The following is a 27,904-nucleotide window of genomic DNA, read 5'->3' on the forward strand; positions in this document are numbered from 1 at the left end:
CGCAGAGCACCGGAGCAGCGCAGCCGTCCCCTGCCCTGCCGTGCCGTGCCCGACCCTGCCCGGCCTGCCCAACTGTTTCCCGCACCACTGCCAGCGGGCTGCCCCTGCCCGCCGCCTGCGCTTCCGCCTCCGGCCCGACTCCTAACGCGCCGGGCGGAAACCGCCGCCGGGATAGAGGGTTCCGGGCGCGGCGCGGGAAGAGCCCTAACCCGGCCCCTCCCCTCAGCGAAAGCGGCGCCGGGATCGGAACCCGGCCAAGTTGCCGCAGGGCTCAAGGGCCCACTCCGGCCCCCTCGAGGCATCTCATGGAATCCCAGCCTGATCTCTATTGGAAAGGACCTTAAAGCTCATCCAGCCACAGGCAGGGACACCTTCCACTAGACCAGGTTGCTCCAAGCCCTGTCCAACCTGGCCTTGAACACTGCCAGGGATGGGGCAGTCACAGCTTCTCTGGGCAGCCTGAGCCAGGGACCCACCACCCTCATGGTAAAGAATTTCTTTCTCACATCCAGCCTGAATCTCCCTCTTTCAGTTTAAAACCATCACCCCTTGTCCTGTCACACAGGCCCTGTTAAAAAGTTTTTCCCCATCTTAAAGGCGCCTTTTAAAAACTGAAAGGCTGCAATAACTTCTCCCCAGTCTTCTCTGGGCTGAAAAAGCCCAACTCTCTCAGCCGTTCCTCACAGAATAGATGCTCCCAACCTCAGATCATTTTTGTTGTCCTTTTCTGGTTCCTCTCCAACAGTTCCATGTCTTTTCTGTACTGAGGATTCCAGAGCTGGACGCAGTACTTCAGGTCTCACCAGAGCAGAGGGGCAGAATCACCTCCCTTGACCTGCTGGCCACACGCCTCTGGATGCAGCCCGAGATACGACTGACCTTCTGGGCTGCAAGCACACATTGCCCAATCACATCCTGTCTTTCATCCACCAGAACCCCCAAGTCCTTCCCCTCAGGCCAACTCTCTATCCCTTCTTCCTCCAGCATGTATTGATACTGGGGTTTTGCCCTGACCCATCTGCACTTGGCCTCATTGAACCTCATGAGGTTTGCATGGGCCTGCCTCTCAGACCTGTACAAGTCCCTCTTGATGGGATCCTGTCCCTCATGTTTGTCAACTGCACCACTCAGCTTCGTGTCATGTAGATATTAGATTGTCATTTAGATTGGCTATTAGGAAAACCTTCTTCCCCAAAGAGTGTTCAGGCATTGGAACAGGCTGCCCAGGGCAGTTGTGGAGTCACCAACCCTGGAAGCGTTCACACACCGTGTAGATGAGGCCGTCAGTGCCATGGTTCAGTGGTGGCCTTGGCAGTGATGGGGAACGGTTGGACTTGATCTTAAAGGTTTTTCCCAACCTGGTTGATCATACAGCTCTATGATCTGCAAACTTGCTGAAGATGCACTCAGTCATCACTGATGAAGATATTAGTATCATAGAATCACTGAATAATAGAATAGTTAGGGTTGGAAAAGACTAAAGATCTAGTTCCAACTCCCCTGACAGGCGGGTTGTCCAGGGCAGGGACACCTCACATGAGATCATGTCACCCAAGGCTCTGTCCAACCTGGCCTTGAACATTGACAGGGATGGAGCATTTACCACTTCTCTGGGCAACCTGTGCCAGTGCCTCACCACCCTCACAGGGAAGAACTACTTTATATCCAACATGAACTTCCCCTCTTCCAGTTTAAACCCATCACCCCTTGTCCTGTCACAACAGCCCCTGTCTGGCATCCTTATAGGCCCCCTTCAGATACTGGAAGGTCTCCATGCATGGACCCCTGAGGGATATCATTTGTCACTGGTGTCCATCCAGACATTGAGCCATTGGGCCATGACCCTCGGGCTATGACCATCCAGCCAGTTCCTCATCCATCAGTCTATCAAATCCGTATCTCTGCAGTTTAGAGAAGGATGTTGTAGGGGACTGTGGCAAAGGCTTTACAGAAGTCCAGACAGACAGCATCCATAGCCCTTCCTTTGTCAGGCAACTTCAGCCATGCCTGTGGTAGTACCACCAATACAAACTCCTGCCAGGCCTAGTACCATGAGGGACATGTAAAACCTCACTTGTGAAGGCTCAGGCAGGCTGGTTATGTTGGTTATGCTCAGGCAGTGATCTCCTGAGGCCTCCCAGGCCTCCTCCACTTTGGCTACACCCCCCTCACAGGTCAACCAGCTCTGAGGGGACTACTGGGGCTCAACCTAATGCTGGCACTAAACACAGGCACCAGAAACAAAGAGACGGCAAATACACTGGGCCTCAAAATTCACCTGTAGGTGTCAAGAATATTAACCAATACCGATTTAGAAACAGCAGTGTTTGTCTCATCCGAGTAAGAAGCCAGGAGTGACTGTGTAGAGAAAGGCAGGAGGAAGAACCCCTGAACTAACTACATGGCAAATTCCATGCTTTGAAATTTTAATGGCCTAAGAGAATCTCATTTTACATAGTTCTAAGACTAACATCTGCTCTGTGTATCATTCCTTGAAACTGACTTTTAAGCAAGCTCTCTCCTGGCTTACTGAGCTCCTTATGTGGAGGAATAACCTTATGTTGCAGAGCATTCTGCTCTGTGATCCCTTCTGCAGAGCAAGATCCTTCTGCAGAGCAAGGTTCCTAGGTCCTCTTTCCCCTGCCGGGCTCCATTTGGAAACAGAGCCCCAGCACAAGGATCCTTGCTTAGTAGTGACCACACGAAAAGCCTCTTCCTACTGAAAGAGCTGATCTCTTCAGGTGAGGAATTCTGAACACAACTTTTATTGCTTAGCAGCAGTGACAGGAGTTCTGAATTTGAAATGAAGAACATACAAGAATGCCGCAACAGTGAGCAGGAGGGTCCTAACATCAGCTTCCAAGAAAGCTCTGTTCCCATTCAAAGGCCAAAGCAGGCAGATTTGAATCATAACTGGCTTGCGCATGCTCCTTTCTAGGCTTTCCTCAGAAAAAGGGCAATGCCATGGTCATAAACTTTAAAAGCAAGCACCGCAAGGCGTGTTAATCCCTTTCAAACTGGGTTTTAAGAGCTCAGTGAGATCTGAAGGCAAAGTGAAGGCAGTTCTGCTCCTGTGCTACCTCATCTGCTGGACAGAACCTGAAGAAGGCTCCATGGAGACCTTAGAACAGTTTCCAGTGGCTAAAGGGGCTACAAGAAACCTGGAGAAGGGCTTTGGACAAGAGCCTGTAGGGACAGGACAAGGGGGAATGGCTTTAACCTGACAGAAGGAAGACTGAGATGAGCTCTTGGGAAAAAGTTCTTCCCTCTGAAGCTGCTGAGGCCCTGGCACAGGTTGTCCGGAGCAGCTGTGACTGCCCCATCCCTGGCAGTGTTCAGGGCCAGGCTGAACGGGGCTTGGAGCAACCTGCTCTAGTGGGAGGTGTCCTTGCCTGTAGCAGGGACTAGAACTGGACGAGCTTTAGGGTCCCTTCCAACCCAAGCCATTCTGTGATTAGTAAATTCCTTCAGTGGTGGAACACCGCCATCTGCAGGGTGGAGGACACACAACAGCCGATTATGTCCTGGCAACCAGCAAAGCAAAGGCTGCACTACCCACCGGTTCCTTTGACAGTGCAGGGATGCTTAGAAAACCCGGCAGAGCACGGATCTAGTCGGAGCTTCAGAGCTGGATACAAGCTGCAGGAGGGCAGTGGTGAAATGATGTCCTGCCTGTGAAGAAAATACAACTGGCCTGTTCCACTTTGAGGGTGAATGTAATGACAGTCATGAAGATTAACAGGCTGCTGTGAGTGTTGGCATCCTTGAGTGTTATTTGAAATATCTGTCCTGGTAAAATCCAGCAGATGAGAACTAACCTGTCTAGAAGTCTTGTCATAAAAGCTGCTGCGTAGGAGGGAGAAAGAAGTTGTATGGCCAAGGGCATATCAGAACTGCCTCTCCTGGTACAACTGCCAAGTGCTCTCCAGTCCAAGTTGTAAGTTTGTAAGCAAGTTTGTAAGCATTTCCACACCAGGCAGACACAGGACATCCACAGCAAGTACTATCACCTACTCCATATCCAACTCACTAAAACAATTTAAACTGTTAAGAAAATCTCAAGGTTTTATTGTGTAATGTAGCATTGGAACATCTGAACAAATCAGTATCTGGGCTGTACAGGCTGCTGTTCTTTCATGTCTTTGGGTTATACAGCATCTTGTCAGTACGTAACAACAACCTTTTGCATTATTACTTCTTTCTGAGGCATGCTGGTACAACACAAATTTCTCTTGTCAAATGCAGCTAAGTCTAACTTCCAAACATCATGCACAAGAAATTCACCTCTGACAATGTAAACTCAGCAGAAGGGCAGGTCACAGCTCTTGCTTTGCTCACACTCTGCAGTGCTGCAGGTTTGTGTATGATATTTGGAATGTTCTGTGAGTGTGAATAATACCAGTAAGAGGAGAGAAGGAAAAAAAAAACCCAACAACCAAACCATCAAAAATAAAGCTGGGGTGCTTCAGGGTTGCCAGCTCAGCCAAAGTTGTGCAGTGCTAGCCTGAACATGTCATTGGTGCAAACCCAGGCATCATTGATGTTCTTTAATAGAAATATCTGGTGGAATCCCATGATAGGATCTTCATCAGCCTGCAGAGAGAAGAAAAAAAAAAAAGTTCAAAAAGCTCTTTTACTGCAAAATGTATTCCAAAACTCACAATAAGACAACTGAAAAGCTGATGTTCACAGTGATGTCACATGCTGTAAGATGCAGAATACTGAGAGAGACACTAATACAATTAGAAGTTCTGCCAGGGCACCTTGCAGACAAACACTGAGGGCCTAAGGACACAGAACTCCTGCAATGATCTGAAGTTGGGGTTTTCTGGAAGACCCAGTGCCATGCCATTCCTGCAGCTTCACCACACTGATTAGAGCATGCCTGCCTCAGTGCTGAATCACACATCTGCTCTGGGCCTTGCCTGGGAACCAGGCATAAACCAAGGTGCTTCAAAGTCAGATTTCAGCTGTGCTTTGCTGACAGAAGGGAGTTTCTGCCAAAGTTGGTATCAATATTGCCTCAATGACCTAGGCACTAATTGAGGCTTTTGAAAGCATTCCCAGAGTAGGTTCAGCTGGCCAGCAACACTGTACTTTACACCTCTGCCACCAGGAACAGCTCAAAAGGATCAAAGTATCTGCTATAGCTGCAAGAAGGTGTTCCAAGCCCAGGGAATCTTTGCAGCAGAGCCTCAACTCCTGCCTTTGACAATTCACCTGCATGCACTAGCATAGGGTCTGTGCTATGTGCTATTTACTACAAAGGTAGAACATAGTATTAGAGGGAGTCTAGTTCTCCGACCTAATGCTTACCAGTCTTCTCAGAGACATCATGCAGGAACTGAAGCCTGAAAACAACAGAAATGATTCCCAGATGAGCTGGAAATCACACAACAGGACATGATCGGAACAGCATGGGACCAAGCTACAAAACAGTCTTCTGATAGTGACCACAGTGTGGTCATTCACATTCACAAATCTATTCAGCATTTTGGGAGATTTTAAGCTCTATTCTTTCAGCACACAGCCATTTAGCTTCAGAAAAAGGGGGAAATGCATTAAAAACAAGGCACTGAAAAGCAGAAGGAAGAGCAGCACATGAAACAGCGTGTCAGAGAGCTGAATAGTTACTCATAATGCTCTACTGCTCTCCACCAATGTCCAGCACATGAAAAGTGGAAGAACAAAGCAGACTACAGAATACACAAAAATACCTTTACTTTAAGAAGTAATACATAAATAGTAAATTGACTGGGAAACAAGTCAGCTTTGGGAAGCAACTTGCTAAGGCCATCAGTTACACCACAAACCAGCAGGTCTGCCAAAGCACTGGCAGGATCAAGTGCGTGTAAAAGCAGCATTCAGCTCTAAAACCACTGTGAGGATTTCACAGTGACAACTGCCTAGGAAGTAAAGTGGTGTAGATGAAGTGCAGTTTCAGTAAGCGTATGCTAATCCACAAAGGAAAACCAGATTAGCTATGACCTCTCAGCTGAAATCACACTGGACAGGTTTTATTTATTTTTTAAACCAGCTGGGAGCGCAAAAGCTATCAGGGCAAGCACAGGGTTAGCAATTATTAGAAAGGAATAGAGAACCAAATAGACAACCAAACCAAACCAGTTGCAGTAGGCAACTGCATAAGTACACAGAGAACACCCACATACCAAATCCTGCATGCATTTCTTAGTATTAAAAAAAATAAATATTATACAATAAGGAAAGACCAGAGAAGGAAAGAAAGATGATCCAGCTACAGGACAGCTTCCTACCAAAGAAAGTCAACAAGAGTCTAACTCTCTGGCTTGCAAAACTGTAAGCAGGGTGAGGGGAACAGGTAAGATAAATAACTATAAAACCATACAGGACAAAATGAATTAGGAAAATACAGCCAGAATTTAAGAAGGCAACAAGGCCAGAAGTATGAGCAACTCAAGTTTTCAGTAGACAAACGAAAGAAAAGTCCTCAAGCAAGACAAGTGTTAATAAAGTCACTCTTCAACAGGGTGATGAACTTGGGCAGCTTTTTGTCACATCGATATATACCTTCTGTTGCATTAGGCAGAGGCTCCCTAACAATATCAGCAAAGTCTGAATGCAGGCAATAATGCTGACTTAAACCCACCATCCATCTTGTTAATTAGCACATGGCAGCAGTCATGCCAACTATTTCAGGGGAAGTATTACCACTGTTACAGCTGCTAAGAAGAGATGCTTGCTTATCCATGCTGAAGAGCTGGCCTGTGAACCAAAACCTGTGTGTTTATGCCTCTTTTAGCTTTACACTATGGCCTCAATTGCTGCTTGATAGTTGGTAGGTTTCTGGCCATGAAGGAATCTTTAAGAAAACTGAGTAGCATTAAAGCCGTACATTAAAGTCTGAGATATGGTCGCACACAGACAGTTACAGTCAATGGCTCAATGTCCAGCTGGAGACTGGTGACAAGTGGTGTCAACATCTTTGTTGGTGACATGAACATTGGGACCAAGCACCCTCAGGAAGTTTGCTGATGACACTGAGCTGTGTGGTGTGGTCAACACGCTGGAAGGAAGGGACAGGATCCAGAGGGGCATGGACGGACATACTGGAGAGGTGGCCAATGCCAACCTCATGAAGTTCAACAAAGCGAAGTTCAAGGTCCTACACCTGGGTTGGGGCAATCCCAGGCACAGCTACAGGTTGGGCAGAGAAGAGATTCAGAGCAGCCCTGTGGAGAAGTACTTGGGGGTGGCTGGCTGATGACAAACAGAATATGAGCCAGCTCCAGCATGCACCTGCACCCAGAAACCACCTGTGTGTCCTGGGCTGTATCCCCAGCAGCATGACCAGCAGGTCAAGGGAGGTGATCCTGTCCCTCTACTCTGCTCTCATGAGACCCCACTTGGAGCACTGTGTACAGTTCTGGTGTCCTCAACATAAGAAGCACATGGAGCTGCTGGAGCAGATCCAAAGGAGTCTACGAGGATGATCACGGGCAGGAGCACAGCTTGTACTATCAAAGGCTAAGAAAGCTGGGGCTGTTCAGCCTGGAAAACAGAAGCTGCATGGAGACCTCATAGCAGCCTTCTAGTATCAGAAAGGGGCTTACAAGGATGCCAGAGAGGGGACTCTTCGTCAGGGACTGTACCAATCTGACAGGGGGTGATGAGTTTAAACTTAAATGGGGAAGTTCAGGTTAGATATGTGATAAACAACATAAATAGTTCGCTTCCACAAAAGCTTGGTTTATCTTTGTTTTTGCATTGTACCCTGCTTAAGCACAATCATATAGGCAGATGAGAAGAATGTAAGTTCCTGAAACTGTGAAACAAAGAGGAACAGGGGACTTTTACAGCCAGACATAGGATATATGGCAGTCATGCTTGATCAAACCAACATCTAGTCTGGAAATAACAGAACAAGTTACAAGGGCTTTAGGCACATGCATGGGGTTAAGTAGGTCAAAAGTCCATATCAAAGAAGACTACTGGCCATTATCAATTTGCTCTTAAAAGACCCTCCTGGATATGCGCAGAAGAAAGAATGAAGATTGCATCAGCCATTGGGAGGTGGGATTTGTCTTCCTGAAAGTCCTACGAATATGTAAAAGGCTTGACTATAAGAAAATTTGACTGTACTCACAAGTGTGCATGCAGGATACAAAGGCATGCAGCCAGCGCTGTAAATAAACATTTGCTCCACTGACTTTGTCCCCAGTTAAATTTTTCTAAAGGTGAGCTCGTTTCTCACAGATGTAAGGCAAAGTTCTTCCCTGTGAGGGTGCTGAGGCCCTGGCACAGGTTGCCCAGAGAAGCTGTGGCTGCCCCATCCCTGGCAGTGTTCAAGGCCAGCTTGGACAGAGCCTTGGGTGACATGATCTAGAGGGAGGTGTCCCTGCCTGTGAAAGGAAGTTGGAATTGGATGATCTTAAGGTCCTTCCCAACTAAAACCATTCTATGGTTCTATGACATGACTTTGTAAACCATCTTACTAATGCTATCCCTTTTGACTAATCACAAAATCACAGAGTACCAGGTAGGAAGGGACCTCAAGGATCATCAGGTGCAACCTTTCTAGGCAAAGCACAATCTAGACTAGATGGGCCCAGTGCACTGTCCAGCCAAATGAACAGTGTCCAGCACTGGGGAATCCACTTCCCTGGGGAGATTATTCCTGTGGCTGGTTGTTTTCAGTGTGAAAAATTTTCCTCTTGTGTCCAGTTGGAATCTCCTCAGGAGTAATTTATACCCATTATCCTTTGTCTTTTAGAATCCCAGACTGGTTTGGGCTGGAAGGCACCTTAAAGCTCTTCCAGTTCCAACCCCCTGCCATGGGTAGGGTCACCTTCCACTAGACCAGGTTGCTCCAAGCCCCATCCAACTTGGTCTTGAACACTGCCAGGGATGGAGCAGCCACAGCTTCTCTGGGCAATTTCCAGTTTTAGCTCTTAAGCTAATGAAAAAGAAAGAACAAGGTCCTACTTTTCCATGTGACTCCTCATAAAAGGAGAGTGTCTTCTTTTAGCCATGACCAAGTTGGAATGAATTCATATTCATGTCAGCTCCTTTCTAATGCCTTAGTTTAAACCAGGCAGGCAGAATCATTTCAGCTTGAATTGCTTCTGATCACAGCTGTTACTCAGCATTTAGTATACTCTCATTTGCTCCATGGTCTTCTAGGGTCACTGGGGCATCTATTACAAGTTTTGTAAGTAGTCTGTATACCAAATTTGAGCATGTCGTTACTGACATGAGTACAATTTAAAAGTATGCCTCTGGAAAAAAGATACCACCACCAAAGTGGTTTTAGCATAGATTTCATCCATTTCTGCTAAGCCCAGCTGCACTGCAGCTCTTAGTGCTTTGGCTCGAGGAGAATTTCCTACTCTCTTGCACAATTCAGGACTGGACACATGAAAAAAAAATAAATAAAAGGGAATTCTTCCTCAAATACTTGCTGTTGTTCAGATGGCAAATTCCTCAATACAGACACATTATTGCTTTCTTCATTCCCTTCATGTTGTATCTTCACAGCACAGAGGAGCAGTATACTTTAAAAACAAGAAAAATCCTAGGCTATATTTAAGGCAAAGTAAATTATAGTCTGTTCCCAAAATTCTGAATATGTCCTACTAACACACAGCAAAGACCCACAGCTGAGTGACTAATGCTCTAGAAGGCATAGACTAGTTCTATCCCATCTTTACCACAGCTCAGATAACATCACAAATTCTTTACCCTTAGTTTCCCATCCAAAATCAGCTATATCCAACTCAAACTTGCTTTCTAGATGTAAGGCTTGAAACACAGGGGCTTTATTTATCCCACAAAGCTTTCCTTTATGCAGTTCTAATTCTTTCATGACATCCTTCAATTAAAACAAAAGCAGAAGCAGATTGGAAGGATCCTCTGGTTTCCAGGCCAGCCTCACGCTCTGCATGATCACAGCATGGCTTGGGTTGGAAGGGACCTTTAAAGGTCATCTATTCCAGCACTCCTGCCATGGGTAGGAACACCTCCCAGTAGATCAGGCACAGCTTTGTCTAGCAGGGTCTTCCAAGCCTCCAAGCACAGACATTTCACAAGGTGTACAGGCACCACGGTTTTAGCCTTCCAGTGGGAATCTTCCCTGGTGCTCAGTCTGAACTTCCCAAGTTCTGGTTTGCAACTACTGTCCTTTGTTATGCTGTGTGGCACCACGAAGAAAATTTGCTTTCAGGTTAAGTACTCAATTACTTTCCACCTACAGGGCAGATAGCCCTTAGTCTCTCCTCTCCCAGCTCTACAATCTGTGTATGGAACACTGACAATCTTGGCAGCTTTCTGACTACTTCCAGTTTTAGTACATCCCTTCTGACCTGCAGGCTCAAACTGTACAAAGTCCTCGCCTCAGAGAGCCATGGGTCACGTCAGTGTATTAGATGCAACACTACTCTGCAATTCAAGTTTAGCTGCACAGCTCTTCTCTTTTCTGGCGAGAGACAGTTTTACTCTTCCACTAGCACACCACAGCATCTGCTGATTGAACTGTAGGGCTGCAACTATCCTTATCTCAAAGGAAAGGCTAATTACTTAAGAGAGCAGGTTCTTTCAAACGCTAAGCCTCATTTAACAGGCTTTAAGCACTGCTTTAAGTGTTCAGCATGCATTACAAAACCAGCCAGTGATTTTAGTTGCAAACTGCCTTTCCTTTTTAAGGCTAGGAAACACTCCACAACAATTAGTTATTCACAATTAATTCTGCAACAACCACTTCAAAATCCACACTCTGTGGGAGAGCCACAGGTCTGCCAGGTTGCTCTGAGAAGGCCCAAGCCACAACCATGCTTCTCAGCCGAGCTCAAGTGACAGAAGAGTGAGAAGAGAGCACTTCTTACTCAACCAGGACAGCGAGGACTGCATGGAAGAGTGGTAAGGCAGAGGGTTAGACGTTGTGGAGGGCTAGCCTGAAGACTTCGTTGGTGCACACCCAGGCACCTTGAAAATTTTTCAACAAAAATGACTGGTGGAAGCCTAGAACCTGGTCATCATCTGCCTGAGCATGACAGGAGAAATACGTTATGAGGTGAAACACACTGGGTAACATTCTGGATGAACACTGGCAAAGTAGGGTCACACCAAATAAAACTCACACCTACAGGCTTAAACTGGTGCTTATTCTTCCTAGTTGAAGCAAGCAAACATGCACCCAGACAAAGAATAGTAATAAAACATGACAAGAGAATTACAGTAAGATCCTTGCTGGTAACATGCACCCCATTTAGAGGCTCTATTATTCTCCAACATCATCTTCAAGAAGCTGTTGTGCCCAGTCCCCTCAGTGCAGATGATTATTCTGCTGCAGAATACGTTGCTTTGTTTTAATTTACAGCTCATACTGGTATTAGCATGTTGGGCTGGAACAGATAACACATCCTGACCTGGTCACACAGCAGTAATGATTTCTACTGACCCAGTTAAATTCCCCTCTAACAGGGAACTCAAACCTGCAGGTTTGCTTAAGGCATAGTACTCTGGCAAAACAAATAGGGTCTGACAGTAATAGTCCTTGGCCCTGTGATTTCTTCAGAACTCTCCTTGAGTAGTTAAGAAGAGAGCTGAGGCTTTGTGACAGTTTGATAGCAGTTCACCCCACAACATATGCAGGGAGAGTAGAAGGTTCCTTTGGTTTTGAGTTTTTTCTCCTCCCCCTAAAAATCAAACAATATCAAAATATAATGGTTTAAGAAAGAAATGCAAGATGTGCCCAGCTGACTTAAGAATGAGTTTCCACTGAATTTTTGGGACTAGGAACTCAAGCAACAAAGGCCTCAGAAAATCCATTTAAATATCATACCAATAACAACTCCTTAGAAAGGGCATGTCACAGGTATTTTAGTATTATTATTTTCTTAGATTACTTATTAAAAGCATTAATGCATGCTCCTTCGTTATGTAAAATGATGCAAGTTTTGAAAAACGGCAGAGGATTCAAAAGCATATACACTGATTATACTGGGCTTTGTAGAATCTGGCTCACAGGGCCATAGAAAAGATAACTGTAAGCGTTGCTTTTCCCTTCTACTACTGCCAGTCTTGGAAGCGCCCTCCCCTTGTGCAGCTTTCTCTTCAGTTTTTCTTGAGACCAATGGGTGCAAGCTGAACTACCACACCATTAAGAAAGCAACTTTTAAACAAAAGTAAGTATGCAGCTCCATGTTTGTGTGCTGAAGTGCACCCTGTTCAACTGGAGCTACAGAAGAACCACTCATTACAAGGCACTAACTGAACCCAGTTATTCCCAGTTACAGTACTGCATCTAGAACAGCACTACAATGCATTAAAATGGCTGTCAATGAGGATCTAGTCACACAAGTATTCTCTACCTATGACAACGAGGTTCATGCTCATGTCATGAACACACCTTGAGCAAAGAGATCACAAAATGACTGACTTTTCAATCTTTGGAGAAGTCAGGAAGAAGGTCAGCAAAGCCTCCACCTTAGACTTCCAGGAGGACGACTACAGTCTGTTTAGGCCACTGGTCAGCAGAATTCCTTGGGAAACGCTACAGAAGGACGAAAGAGTCCAGGAAGGCTGGACACTCTTCAAAAGTTGAATCTTTAAGGTGCAGAAGCAGGTGGTCCCTATGTACCAAAAATCAAACCAGCAGGGAAGAGACAAGCCTAGCTGAACAGGGAGATAGTGGTGGAATGCAGGAAAAAGAAAATTGATCACCTATGGAAAAAGGGACTGTTACCCCATTAAAAGTTCAAGGATGTTGTTGGATTATGTAGAGAGAAAGTCAGAAAGGCAAAGCCACAGCTGGAACTAAATCTGGCCACTACCATAAAAGATAAATAAAAGTACTTTTTAAATTATATTAGCAATAAAAGCAGAAACTCCATCCTCTCCTGCACACTAGGGGAAACCTAGTGACTGAGGATGAAGTAAAGGCTGAGGTACTTAATGCTGCTTTTGCCTCAGTCTTTAATAGTCACACCAAGTCATCCTCAGGGTACTTAGTTCCCTGAGCTGGATGGCAGAGATGGGGAGCTGACTGAAGTCCCCATAATCCAGTAGGGAATGGTTAGTGACCTCCTGCTCCACTTACAAATTACACAAGTTTATGGGGCCAGATGGGTTACACCCAAGAGTGCTAAAGGAGCTGGGAGAGGAGCTTGCTAAGCCGCCCTCCATCATCTATCAGCAGTTCTGGTCTACTGGGCAGGTCCCAGAGGACTGGAGGTTGGCCAACATGAAGCCTCTCCAAGAAAGGGAAGGAAGGAAGGCCCAGGAAGTACAGGCCTGTCAGCCTGCGCTCAGTGCCAGGGAAGGTCATGGAGCAGATGATCCTAAGTGAGATCAAAAGCAAGTGTGGGAAAAAGGAGGGATCACGACCACTGAGCACTGAGTTCAACACCAGGGTACATGAAGGGCAGGTCCTGCTTGACCAACCTGATCTCCTTCTACCATAAGGTGACCCACATGGTTGATGGGGGAAAGGCTGTGGACATTGTCTATTTGGACTTTAGTAAAGCATTTGCCACTGTCTCCCACAGCGTTCTCTGGGAGGCTTTGGCTACTCATGGCCTGGATAGGTGGATTCTTTGCTGGGTTGGAAACTGGTTGAATGACCGAGACCAAAGAGTGGTGGTGAATGGTATCATGTCTAGCTGGCAACTGGTCACTAGTGGTGTCCCTTAGGGCTCGGTGTTAGGGCCAGTGCCGTTTAACATCTTCACTGAAGATCTGGATGAGGGGATGGAGTTCAACATCAGTAAATTTGTGAACGACACCAAGTTTTCAGGCAGTGTTGATCTGCTGGAGGCTCTGCAGAGGGCTCTGGACAGGCTGGATCAATGGCTTCTGGCCAGTGAGATAAGGTTCAACAAGGCAAAGTACCAGGTCCTGCACATGGGTCACAACACCACCATGCAACACGCCAGGTGTGGGGAAGAATGGCTGGAAAACTGCTTATGGAAAAGGACCTGGGAGTGCTGACTGATGGAACTGAACATGAGCAGCTTGTGCCTAGGCAGCCAAGAAGGCCAAAGGCATCCTGGCCTGTATAAGCACCAGTGTGGCAGCAGGGCCAGGGCAGTGATTGCCCTGTACTGGGCACTGGTGAGGATGGAAATGTGCTTTCTAAAGCTCAAACTAGAGACACATAAAAGAGTGGAAAAATGTTGCCTCTCCTACTAAAAACTCACAAACAAATTAGATTTGATCATGGCAATAGGAATACTTTCATCCACTATGTTCTTTCCAAATACAGATGCACTAACACATGATCCCTGAATTATTCTGGATAATACCAAGAAAGTTATTCAGAGAACAAAAACAGCACTACTCCAAGCCATGGTATTTATGGAAAGCTGCCAGATTGCATCTACAACCCTAATGACTATACTAAAGCATAAGAAAATCCAAAAGCTTTACACAATCTTTCAGAACTTGGTACCTTGACACAGGATTCAACACAATCACTGTTGCAAGCAGCCATCTGCTTGACGATTTTGCAACAACCTTAGATATATGACAGTGCAAAACCAGGTGCAGATATGAATGACCCAAGACATTGAGTCAAAAAGTCTTGGGCTCATCACTGAGTTTTGTGCACACCCAAGATTATAACAGATGAGCTCGGCACATCTGACTTCATGCCTGTCCTGCAGTTTAGTGCTCCATGGCCATGTGTTGCTGTCTTTCCTCAAGAGTGTGTGCAGGTGGGACTGAGCAACAAGAAAGCTGGAACCCAACTTCCAGCTAGGAAGAGGAGCAGCTGTGGTGAGAGCCAAAGCTATCTATGTTAGGCTTAGAAATGGATGCAATACACTGGGAACCACTCTTCTCAAGTACCAGCCCAAAACAATCAGGAGGAATTCAGACTTTCAGTCCTACGTTTGCTTAGTTAATAGTTCAGTCAGTGCAAGTTTGAATGTACTGATGCTGAAGGTGCCATTCAGAGTTAACAGGAAAAGGAAGCCTAAACAGCTACTTTAAAAGAAACTGGGATCAAGTAACTCTAAAGACTGGATGGCCTTAGGGTCCTGACTTGACTGCGCGGCTGGACCAATCCCTGACAAAACTACCTCCAGTAATTTTAACTATTGTTATGTAATTTCACACTTTGTAAATAATCACTGCCCACTGTGAGCAAGTTCTGCCTTCAGCTGACTTCATATACAGGATATTTTTTGCAGATTCCAGGACAATTTCTTTCACAAGTAGTCCTATCAATTTACAAATCTGTGACCCTGGTATAAGATGCAACATGTCCTCAAAAGAACAGGACTGGGTCAGCTTACACAGTTTAGCTGCGTAACTGAACAATAACCACAATGTTATCAAACTACAGCCTGAAAAATAATCTGATTTCTTCAAAGAAGCAGCTGTTTAAACAGTGTTTGATCTGAGAGGCCACACTCCCATTGTTGAACCACTTTTGACCACAGAGGGACTGCACTGCATTAACACCAGGACTATGTTCTTGTGTACAGTGATAACAAATAAAAAAGCATGGTCTTACTGAAGGGTTGACAGCTAACAAAGTCTCTGCAAAGCCACAGTTCAATCCACATGTTACATCAAAGAGCACATTAACTGAGATGTGCTTATATTATCCAAGAACACTGTAATAATGCTTTTAAACACAACAGAAGACACTGAAGCCTTACTGCAGAGTAAGGGAAATACTGATGTTTCCAGAACTTCTGATATTTGGATGCACAGTAAAAACCATGGCACTTTGCTTGGCAGAAAACACAGGGCTGTCAAATTACAGGTGGTTTACCTAATGCTAGTTATCTGAAGGGATAGGCAGTTTCTTGACAGTCTGGAAGAGCAGGAGAATGATGCCCCAATACAAGCTTACTGGTGTTCCTTCCCCACCAAGAGAGCATTTTAATGTTTTCAGAGATCAGATTATTTAGAATCTTGAAAATAAAACCTACAGCATAAGCATTTGTTAGCCTGTCATGGAAGGAGTTTACCTTAAGCTGTCCCACTACCATACTGAGTATACAGCTGTCAGGTGTAGGTTGGTGGTCTTGTGCTGTGATGCTGTGCTGTATTTTTTGGAAAGGGAGGCTCTGCAATGAAAAGAAAGCAAAATAAGGAAGTGTACAGTCACTGCATGATGACAAAACAAAGATCAAGCAAATCCAACATTATGAAGCATTTGACTATTTTGGCAGTACTTCTGTAACTCGGCACTACTTGGGCTGGGTTGATCACAACAACTGTGCTTTTCAAATACCGAGACATGAAATAATGTCACCCTGTACAGTAAACAGCATCTTTTCCTGGTCTAATTACACTGCCTGAAGAGTTTCAGATCAACTCGAAGCGGAAAGTCCACATGATGAAGGCACAAACATGATCAAATAGTGCTTTGAACAGTGTTCAAAGACTGTATGATCCCATACTGGGGTTTACCAGACAACTCCCAGTTGACTATTTTGTTCAAGTGGCTATGAACAGAAAGGAAACATGGTTGACCCAGAACCAGTTTCCAAGACTGGAAATTCACATATCCACCTCTCCCCTTTTTTCTTCCCTTAATGCTCATGTAGCCAGTGCAACTGTGTCTGGAATTACATGTGCAAGGAACACACACTGAAAACCACCAGACATTGGGGTGTAATTCCTCTCTTTCAACCAAAACCACTCTCATATTCCAACCATGGACGACTCCAAGCTATGACTATAAAATATTTAGGGGATCTCAAGAGTCCTGTCATACAAATGACATTTTGGCACTACTCTATCAAAAGCTGTGTTAATGCTGATGCTTTAGAAGAGGCAGTTCAGCACAATGGAGCTCTGAGAGATCACAAAACCCAGAGTCCATGCACTGCAGAGGACATCAGCATGTGGTCATTTAAACCTCAGAGCGTACTTCAATAGCTTTGCTTCATTTCCCTGGTTTGTTAACAGGCTCAAGTAGACCCAAACATGTTCTTTGACAGGTTCTGCATTTCATTCTAGCAGAAGGAGCCTGAAAGACTTCCTAGAAGGCCTAGGGTACAAGAATGGGAGACCTGAGTCCCAGTGTCAAGAATGTGAAGTACAGTTTTGCCTGTACAAGCTGAAGGCACTAGGAAGAATACCAGTAAGCTAAATCCTTAGATAAGAGATAACACAGAAACTGTGGAAGGATCAGGACCTGAGGAAGCAAAGGAAGTGTAGGGAACAGCCCTCTAATCAGAGGCACACAATTCAAGAACACTCACTAAAGCCTGCAGTGTTTCCGCTTGGCTGGGAGAAGAATCCCAACCTACTATGAACTGCAAAGTGAGCCAACTTGTTTGTAATATGGAATAGACATTTAGGAACAAAAAAAAAAAAAGTGAGTATTTTTTCCTGAAGCACCTGCAGAGTATCTTCCAGGGTCATTATCCCAAACTTTAATGTGCAATGTGCCCACATGGCCTGTACAAACACAGGCTGGAGCACTGCACACCCTTCCTTTGAGAAAAGAGTACTATGAAGCTTGGTTTCACCTCAGCACAACAGCTTCTTGTTGAACAAATCCTGCAAGAAGAGTCTCTTGAAAAGGCAGAGGGATGAAGGGGAATTAATGTAGTTGTACCCAGAACTCAGCTGTCAGTATGATAAGATGCCAATGAGAGGTGAGACCAGGGGAAGAAAACTTTCCAGCTTTGGAGTCAAGAGTGCTACAAAATGGTGACAATGAACCAAAGACAAGGCTGGGTAAGACAGTGCCTGTTTCAAGTACCTGACTGTCCCCTTCAGAGAAAAGGACCCCAATGGCTGGCCAGCCAAGTGAGCTACTCAGGTGATGCAGTGGGGAAAATCCCACTGGAAAAAGTAGGGTTACCTGATAGGAGAGATCACCAATTTTTACAATAGAGAGGCTACCTCAAAAGGATGATTGCTTATGGACATCCATCTGTACTGGAGGGAAGCATTTCTTGATCTCAAGAGTACAAAAAAGCAACTAACGTGAGAAGCTACACAACAGCCAAGGCTTTTGTGTCCTCTGACATTAAAACTTGTCTGTGCTTTCACCACCAGAACTGCTGAAACCTCACCGAAGCCAGGTAAGAGAAATTCTGCAAGAATATAGTTGAGTAACTGAAACCTCACTCCTGGCAACAAAGCTACCTGTCCCACCCTCCTCCTTGGTCCAGGAGGTTAATAGAACTACAGGATAATTACTTCAAATGCTCAACAAAAATCAGGCTGCCACTGATTAGGACAGGCACTCTATTAGAAACAACTCTGAAGTCCAGCACCAATTAAGAAAGAAGGATCAAGTGTTAATTCCCGCTCTGTAGCAAGGTACAGGTGCACCAGCAATGACCTTCTCAAAGGCAATGCAGGCACCTAAAATACAGACCTGAGGGAAAACCTCAGCCTTCACAGTTCAAAATGTCCTGTATGAAAGCAGTGATTCCAAAACACAGGAGCAGTAGCTGTGCAACAAGACAAGTATCCAAGTTAAGGCCTTTTCTTCTCAATCTGCAATAAAAATGGTGTATCTGCCTGATATACCATGCTCTGAGCAGAACGTCTGACCTAAAGCATGCCCTCCACATCTTGCGAGAGAAAGAAACTTTCAAGTCTCATGACAACTTGTAAGTACACCCAGTTTTATAACAGAAGCATAGATTTACTCAAAAAAATAAAACTTCTCCAAGTTTAACTAAACAAACACAGAATTTCAGTCTCTATGGAGTTATGGAATGTTCTCCTGTCACTTGCTGAAGAGGAAACACTGCTTTCAAAGTCATAACCATAACTGCTCACATCTGAAGAGCTGAGAAATGATGCATCCAGAAGTCAGGCTCTCCACTGCAGAAAATATTTGCAGGTTATGTACCAGAAAGCAAATGGCTCCTTGTAATAATGTTTAGCCTGTCACAGGCAGATCCAAATAAGTTTGCTATTGCTACTTCCTTGGCATGCTTTAAAAGAGCAAAAAACACCTTTTATTCCTCTAGATCACAAGGTCACTTTATGAACTATACTTTCTTTAGAAGTAAGTTAACAATGTCAAATGTAATTACAGTCACAAAACAATCTCACATGCTAAGGGAGTCAGTTAACATTCCACCAGTAGAGCCCCCAGTGGAACACCACACTACATACAATTAATCATAAATAATGTTTTTTGAAGACCAGAAGTTGGAAGTACAAGTCCCGCATTTGATATTTTTAAACGGCTGAAGTCTAACTCAAATTTTCAGAAGCCATTCACTTAAAGAGTCTTCAGAACTGTTTCCCAAAGCATTCAGGAAGGATTAGAGACTTACAGAGAGTTTTTCAACAATAGCTGCTTTGCCCTGGAATTGCTGTCCTTCCCACGTAAGGCATGATGCATCAATCTGGGGGGGGGGAAAGAAAAAAATCATCAGCCTGCTTAGGTAACCCTTAAAGAAGCCTGGTGAGGGACTTGGTTTACTTGGCACAGATCCTTAGGAGCCAGCTATTTGAAAACTACCTCCAAGGAAGATAGAAAGAAGCTACAAAGAGCAACTGAAAAAGTCTGGAATAATCAACTAGAAATTAAATAGACTAAATTTCATTATCATGATTCTACCAGCAAAGAAAATTCTGCCTTTATATCAAAGTTAGCTCTCAGAAACAAATCTAAAGGGTACAACAAATAATAATAAACCTATGGACACGAAGTCAAGCATGTAGAAAGACAAAAACATTAAGAAATCTGGCAAAATGAGTTTCTCAACCAATTTTTTTTCCTCTCAGATACCAATTTGTATATCCTACTCACCCAGAAACATAGAATGTGCCTCTAAAGGTTTTCTAACAGACTGCTCTCTGTGGCATGAAGTGACTGAGATGGCTCAGCTTACAGGCACTTCCAGGATATGAGGGAGGGTGTTCTGAGCACGCTTTGTCAGGTGCAACAGCAACAGACAAGAAGCTTTCTGCTCAGCTTAGGATCTTCTGTTTAAACTAAAATATTCAATCACTGACACAGCTCTGCCTTTTCAAATTCAGTCTTAAACCATGGCAAATAGACATTTAAATTGGTTTCCACTGAACTCAAAGTATGCCTGCTGCCATCTCCAAACAGCATCCTCAGCGTACACCTAATAGCCCAAGTTCTTGTGCACCCTATCACAGATGGGAATTCCTTCCACCTTTTTGAGTTTAAATACCTCCGGGAACACAATTCCCAACTCTTTCCCATCCAGTTTTTAACTCTTATTGAAGCTCTGAATGCCTCAGCAGAAAATGGCAGATTCCTAAGAACTCCACTTGCATGCTCTCAGGTAGACTTTCCAGGGCCTGTTTTTGACTCGCACCATATCAAAAAGCCGCTTCTTCCAGCCACACTGTGCTGAACCTGCAGAACATCACAACCACTCTGAAAAAAGCTTCTGGTCCTCCACTTATCATCAAGAGGAACTATACAGTACAGCAAGAGCCAAAAGAACAAAGAAGGGAACTGGGGCCACAGCATGAAGCATTTCAGGGTCACAGATGCATCCAAAAGCAGTATGAAGAGCCCCTGAATACAACCTCAAGCTCTTGAGTTTGGACAGGCTCTTTTAAGAAGACAGACTGTGTAACCTGAGGTCACACAGCAAATCACCTGGCTGATGCCACTTACATCTTACATGACATCAACCTGATGCTGACCAGTTGAGAAGCCAGGCCAGGGAAAGAGGCTACCTTTCAAGTACTATTGAGTTCAAGTATATAAAGCCACAAAAGCAGAAGGGACCCAGAACTTGCCTTACTGAAACCACTTCAGCAATCAGCTGGTGAGCACACAGTGATGCAGGACCTTCCTGATGTTTCAAAGAGCAGCACACAAAAATTAAGCTGGTGAGGAAACCTGCTCTTCCTGAAAAGCACTGAGCTTCACACTGTACCTAATTAGTGTCCACCTGACTCGTTGCTACGGATTACCTTCACAGCCACTTGCTGTATCAAGAATCTGGGAGCAACTGCTTCAAAAATAAATAGCAACTCCTCCTCTATCCCAAAGCCTTACAGATTAAAAAATGGCATAAAAAAATAGCAAAGTATTTCATTATAGGTAGTGACACATACAAAACAGAGGAAAGAAGTAGCTGCAGCGTTTTCCTGACAAACAACTGCAGGGGGTAACTGCAGAACAAGTCTTTGGCTTGGTACTCTGATTCATAGTTCAAGCAATTCACAGCAAAAATGACTGGCCCACATCCCTACCTGGAATTTGTGACAAAAGCTCAACTGACTTGGATTACACCACTAAAGCAGAAAACTGAACCTTCAGGTGAAGTAGATACAGGAATGCAAAGTAAATCCAAGAGCTCTCTGTTGCATTCCCACATGCTATAAAATTTGTTTGCTCCCACATGGTCTATGAAGGGAAACCTCAACAGATAATGGGAGAGTGCCCAAACCCCCATTGTGTAGATACTTACATATATTGCTCCTAACTGAGTCCTATCTGCATCAAAAAGCTGGTAGTAATGTTGTACGAAGCTGGACCCAATCTGCTCCCAGATAGGCTTGTCTCCCATTCTGAATCCTCACCAGAGACTGTAAAAAAAAAAAAAAAAGAGAAACAAAACAAGCCATCATCAAAAAGGTCACAGAAATAATCATAACACTTTGCTTCAGTGTTAGGCAGCAATAAACACAGGTCCTCTCAAGTGGCCAGAATTTGTCTTTAGAAAAAGTAGGACAAACCTCACTTGTGTACTCCAGACTTGTAAACAAAAATAAGGAATTCAACCAATTGGTATCCAAGTTTATTTGGAGACTTCTAAAGTCATTTCAGTGTGAAGTCACAACTCACATACAAAAGTGGAAAATGAAAACAAAACTGATCATTACCACCTTATATTCACATATTTCAATAATTATACCAGCTGAAGAAGCCGGCAAGCACTTGCCATTTCAACTTGATCTCATTTACTGTAAACAATTGATATGTTAATATGGACTGTTTGCACTTGCCTTACACCAACTGATTTATCTGTTCAGCTCCTCAATACTTCACCATCCCCAGGCCACTCTAAGGAAGAGTGTTCTATCAATGGTACACAATAGGAGTTAATTCACTAGCTCTTTGCTTAACACACTTCCCTCTTCTGTCACTAAAGGTGAAGTACACTTGGCATTTGTCTATGAGCCTGCAGCAATTCCAAGATACAAACCATGATTATTTCACAGTGGTGAGAGCCCGCAGGTCCCAGGGTAGGTACTGGAAGCTTAGGGGCATCCCACACTTCCAAACAAGTGTCCCTCTATTTTAGAGGGATTAGACATACAGCATGTGCAACAGTCCAGGCAGATGATCACGCAGTATCAGTACAAATGATTGCTTTACCATGCCAGCGAGCTTTTCAAGACAGCAATTTTCTTTATCATGTTATCTCTTTGAAAGACTGAAGAAATGTGCTAAAATTCAAAAGAGAACACCACTGCACTAAAAATAATAGACATTACATTTCAAGATCTGAGTTTACTTCAAACAAACTAAATTATAGTTGCTAAACATCAAGATCTGCCAGCCACTAGATCCTCTCTGCAATCCCTGACCAGTAACCCTTTAACCACAGGTCTGTGTTGCACTGTGAATGTGCAAAGGGGTGAAATTCTGGTTCAGGACACAAGACATGACAGCTATTTTGGCTTCCTTTAGATGTCAATTACTTACATACCTAAGATTTGACAAATTCTTAAAAGTAGCAAAATACCATATTACCAAGTTCTCCACATCAAGTATCACCAGGCCTAACTTTCTGTGCCTCAGACAAGAAAGCTCTTTTCATGTTTTAGGCCAGCAGTATTAGGATTACACAAATTTGGCCAGACTTACAGAAGAGCAAATATATTTTATAAGACCAACGGTGTAACAGAAGACAGCATACAAGTTTTCAGGGTGGTTAATTCAATTACCGAAATAAAATACAAACCAAGAACCGCTAGAGCTTAGATACTCAGAACTACCTGTGGGAGAAAATGGCTGGCATCTATGGAGCAGAGAATGTGATAGCACAGAGAGCTGGCAAGGTGGTTGAACCTGCTGAGAACGGAATGCTCTGTAACCTGTGAAAGAGGAGAGGTTCAGCAGGAGGAGCTTTGGTGGGACAGTGCACCCCAAAAGCATGCTGTGAGTTTTGACTTCCAACTAATGCTGGCTGCATGCCAGCTCTCTAGTGCACTTCAGAATCTCAACTTTATTCAAGGATGAGGTCAAAGATGAGCTAAACATATGTATTCCATTTTAAAATGGGTAGGATGGGGCTTGGAGCAACTTGGTCTAGTGGAAGGTGTCCCTGTCCATGGCAGGGGGCTGGAACTGGATGAGCTTTAAGGTCTCTTCCAACACAAACTAGGCTAGGATTTTATGGTTATCAGCCACCTGATAATCAACATCAAGCTCAGCAGCCCTGCACACTAACACAGACTAGAAATTCAAAGACTTGTTGCCACATAACTTATATTTGAACTTCTCCAAGGAGATCTACAATCTGGCATCAGTCACCACCCCAAGTGCTCCACTAGTACTTGCAACACATGACTTGGTCTGAAGGAGTTCTACCCAGTGTGGTCACTCCTCTGGGAAAACAGATCATAAATTAAAAAGCCATTCAAGTACAATGGATTTAAAAACCACAACACACCCACCAAACAACTTAAACCTACTTCTTCACAAAAGTTGGATTGTTTGCACATCCACAGTTCTCACATACTAGCCTAACCTAGAGCAGATGTAGAAATCAAATAACTTCCGCTTGTATTACAGGATTTATAGTGAAAGAAAATCACCCTAAAATCATCACACTAACTACCTGGAAACTTTACTGCAGGATGCCCACCCTGCTGTCAAGGAAGACTCATGTCTCTTTTGGAAAACCAGCAATACTTGTATTTAGTCTTGATGTCTGCTGTTTCCATTCCAGACCTGAAGGTATCTAGAGGTGTGCAGCTTGGGATGGCAGTGGTGGAACCAACAAGCAGTCAAAGTGAAAAATCACTTACTTTCAGTTTTTATGAATGGTTGTAACTTCAACTCCAACCCATGAACTCACACCACTATCATATATACTTTCTAAATATTCCAGTGCAAATCTAGTTGACAGCATAAAGGTTAAACTGCCACACATCTAATGTTGAGATGAAGTAGAGAACAACAAAAATCCACAGGTTATTCTCCTGAAGCTAAAGCAAATTAGCTATTCCTACATTAAACTACATACACACAACGTGCATTCCCCCTCAGCAGCTCACTGTACCATCATACCAAGCAAAGATCAAGTTGTATGCTAGCACTGCACCTCATTTAGACCTGAGGCTTTTAACTCCTCAAGGCACAAGAGTCCCACTAAAGCACCAGATGCATTCTGTTAAATCCTGCAACTGTGAGAAAGCCGTTGAGGCTGCAAGAAATGAAGGAACTAATACTTTAAATACAGAGAGTAGTATTATGGTTTCTAAAACTAAAAGCATGCTAGCCTTGCTACCTCCTTCTAAAAAAAATGTATTTGTGCTTTGGCAAGTAAAATATCCTCAAATAATAATCAGCATTAATTTGACCAGTTATAGTGTTGATTTTGCAGAAGGAACCACACACACAAAGAAGCGGTTCCTTGATTTTTTCTTCTTCTTTCGTTACAACCTTGCCCTCTTTCCTGTGCCACTCATATGGTTTTGCTGAACGCTCTCACTCTCCGCAGATGGGTTTTTTATTTTGCTTTTCTGATTTGCCACCTTTTCCTCTATGCTCTCATGTCTTCTGCCTGCCATCACAGACACAAGAAGCTTAGTAATGTACCTAAAGAAAGAACAAGATAGAAATACTCTTGCATGTCATCAAGCCCAGTCCCCTTCAATAAGACACTATCCATGATACCTTGTTAAACAGCCTAATAAATGTAAGTGTAATATAAAAGGCTTTTAACATCTATTCCAACACTAGGAAGAATGCAGATGTTCTATTTTTGTCAAACATGAAGACAACACTGATGTGCCTCAGAGCCATCCAGCCGAATCTGTGGTTCACTCAAAGTTTGGTTACAGAGGCAAGAATATCCAGCTAACATTAAAGCATATAAAAGAAGCTTCAATAAGCTACAAAGCACCTAAGACGTGCTATATTTGTCCTTCTAAAGGCACCTGCTGGAAGTTACCACTGTGTAAGTGCATTATGGAATATTCTACCTTAATTCCTTACTGAAAACGAGACATTTTCCTTTAGCCAATTAATTTCCTTTGTCACTGCAAAGATACCTCATCACATCCACTTCAGAACATCACAGTCAATTTGATTAACAGCTTCTACGCAGAAGTACAGCAGCAAAGCTGAGCTACCTTCATGGAGTATAACACTTCAATTCACATTACTCACTCAATTTCCCGAATATGCTCATATTAGAGTATTTATCTCTCACCTCAAATACCACCCAGCAGTCAGTGCTCGAACTGAAACCCAATCCAGTGCACAAAAGCTGCAGCTGCCAGCAGCAATCTCTTCAATAGGTACACGGTGACACTGCAGAATTAGAACCGTTGCTCCACAGTGGACTATTCCACAGTGACATCTAAAACACATTTTCCAATACCTTTGCCAGGCCACACACTGACACATCCTCAAGGGTGAACTCCAGTCCTCCACACATCTCTCACCACACTTCCTACAAACCTCAGCATAAAAGTTACCATGGTATCCCGAGTATCTTCATTCCATGCCCATCCCCTGGCCTGGCACTGCCACTGCTGCACAATGCCTTGGGGTACACAGCATCCTTGCACACACAGCAAAGCTCCTGTGTCCAACATCCCACATTATAGGAGAGGGAATTCATGCCCTAACCCACGCAGAACTTCCCAATTTCCCAGCACCACAGGCTTTCCTACACGCAGTCACAAACTTCGAACATCAAATGGATTCCATAGCCCCAGAATCCCGGCAGCCCTGCCTGCACAGTCTATATTGCCCAGTGCTTCTGTTGCTCCTCAACCTTGCCAAATCATCGAAGGTGACGCTACACAACAAAGCCTCTCTCCCCACTTCCCCATAGGTTCCTCCAGGTTGTCCTGTGCCACCAGCCATGCTGGTCCAGGAGGGAGAATTAAGTTCCTGCCTGAATTAAGTTCCCCCCTCACCTGCTTTTGGCACATGGTAGATGGCAACAATAGCATGGGAAGCTGCATGACCCAGAGAGCACTAGCACCAGGGAGGAAGATGCACAAATGTGTGAAACAGCAGAAGACTAGAAGAGAATGGAGCCTTCAACAGCCATGAGTGACCTTGTATTAGACCAGGGTTACACTGGCCTCAGGCAGCAGGTTTTCTGTCCACAGAATCTCTTCCATGGCTAGACCCAGCTTTTAAGTTCTTATCTACACTCATCCCTCTTTCTTCTCTGTAAGAATTCTGGGCATGAGAGATCAGCACAAACACACCAAGACTGCCCATAACTCCTTAAGGGGAGCACAGCCCTTATAAGACTCATTTCTGCAAAAAGGTCTGGAGGAAACCTCTTCCCATTGCCTCCTTCACAAATAAGGGACCACAGAACAATCTGGAGATGATCCTCTGTCAGCTTCAGCACAGAGTCCAATCTTCTGCTCAAGTGAAATCACCAAAGCTGCTCAGAGGTGTAACCTAAGGGTTTCACCTTTTCACCTGACAAAGTACGAAGAGTTGGTTGCCGACAGACAGATGGCTTTCCCAGGAATATATAAGCATCAGTGACATCTGGAGCACATAGGCTACCAGCACATCTCTGCAATATGGAGAAAAACACAATAATTGTTTCAACCAGCAGTTACATTTGCTGCATTATCAGACCTGGACGCATACAACCTGACAGCTATCAATTAAAAAAAATTAAGTCTTTTTGAATTCAAGAGTGGCAGACCCGCACTTCTAAGGAGTCCCTGAAGAAGTCAACAAAAACTAGTATGAGCAATAGTAAAGTATAATGTAAAGCGCTAGAGGAAACAAAGGCGGTCTCCCAGGGATGACCACATTTAAAAAGCAAGTTGGATTCAAAGTATCAACGAACAACCATCACAGGCAAGTAAGCTCAGTAAAGACTTGCTGATCTGCAGAACACCAAGAAAGAAACAACTGAATTTAAAGAGGAAAAACAATCAAACCAATACATCTAACGTGCTAGTGAAGTGAACAAAAACCCGAAACATTTACTATCCAGTTATGACTATGCTTATTCCATAAGTAATCAGAGCATAAATAAACCATACTCCCTGGATATTCAAGCTGGCCCCATACACCACTGCACTAAAGTTAAACTCTCTTAACACTGAATTCAAGCTTCTTTTCTGGAAGGTTTTAAAGTTAGCACCAATGCTGCCCTTAAATCGGTGCTATTGGTCCTGGGGTACATGTGAATCCATAGCAAACACGATTTAGACCATCAGTTGCTGCACCCTTCACTACTGATTAACGAGAGTAAATAGGTACAATGAAAGAGCTCTCAAGCTGTTTCAGTTCCTGTCATTCGTCAAATTTCTAACATGCATTTTTGATTGCTCAGATTAAAAATGGTGAGCAGACTTTAGATGGCAATAAAAAACAAAAAACTAAACCAGCAAACATGTTTTAGACTATTTTTCCTTCAATATCTTTTCTATTGCCGCTAAAACTGAGATATGAGCATCTCCTATGCACACTTCTAGGAACACAATGGGACCAGCATCACAGGACCACTTAATTTGCTCTCAACCAGATCATCTGTTCAACTACACCCAGAATTACTTGTAACAGGTCACCTTCCTTTAGCAAAGGCACACACTCTCAACAGAAGAAACCATGCAAATTACCACAGAATAATTCAGGTTGTAAGGGATCTCCTCCAGCTCAAAGCTGAGTCAGCTAAGAGATAACACAAGCTTACCCATGCCTTTATCCACACCTTGATCCCAAAAACCTCTTGATGATGGAGACTATATAACCTCTTTGCCAATCTGTTCCAATGCT

General features: G+C 44.1%; 2 protein-coding genes across 2 annotated transcripts in view; both read right to left on the reverse strand.

Annotated features, from left to right (window-relative positions):
• The window catches only part of EDC4 (enhancer of mRNA decapping 4), a 227,228-nt gene that overhangs the window by 41,113 nt on the left and 158,211 nt on the right, over positions 1–27,904 (reverse strand). The window lies entirely within an intron of this gene.
• NUTF2 (nuclear transport factor 2) lies at positions 4,039–21,518 on the reverse strand. The gene is made up of 4 exons (XM_061468856.1): positions 21,372–21,518; positions 19,245–19,316; positions 15,957–16,055; positions 4,039–4,593 (listed from the first exon to the last, which is right to left on the reverse strand). Exons 1-4 carry the CDS (start codon positions 21,468–21,470, stop codon positions 4,480–4,482), a joined length of 384 nt encoding a protein of 127 aa, XP_061324840.1. The 5' UTR covers positions 21,471–21,518; the 3' UTR covers positions 4,039–4,479.

Source organism: Pezoporus flaviventris, unplaced genomic scaffold, assembly GCF_033815535.1.
Source record: "Pezoporus flaviventris isolate CSIRO_AGI_PZ_B2104156 unplaced genomic scaffold, CSIRO_AGI_Pfla_v1 ptg000054l, whole genome shotgun sequence".
In the NCBI taxonomy this organism is placed as follows: domain Eukaryota; kingdom Metazoa; phylum Chordata; class Aves; order Psittaciformes; family Psittacidae; genus Pezoporus; species Pezoporus flaviventris.

Excerpts from the sequence above, each read along its gene's own strand:
- NUTF2 (XM_061468856.1), bottom strand. The coding sequence starts at position 21,470 with ATGGGAGACAAGCCTATCTGGGAGCAGATTGGGTCCAGCTTCGTACAA. Across the intron at positions 16,056-19,244 it reads CTATTGTTGAAAAACTCTCT|AGCCTCCCTTTCCAAAAAAT; the intron begins GTAAGTCTCTAA and ends TTTTCATTGCAG. Across the intron at positions 4,594-15,956 it reads TGGTAGTGGGACAGCTTAAG|GCTGATGAAGATCCTATCAT; the intron begins GTAAACTCCTTC and ends TTCTCTCTGCAG.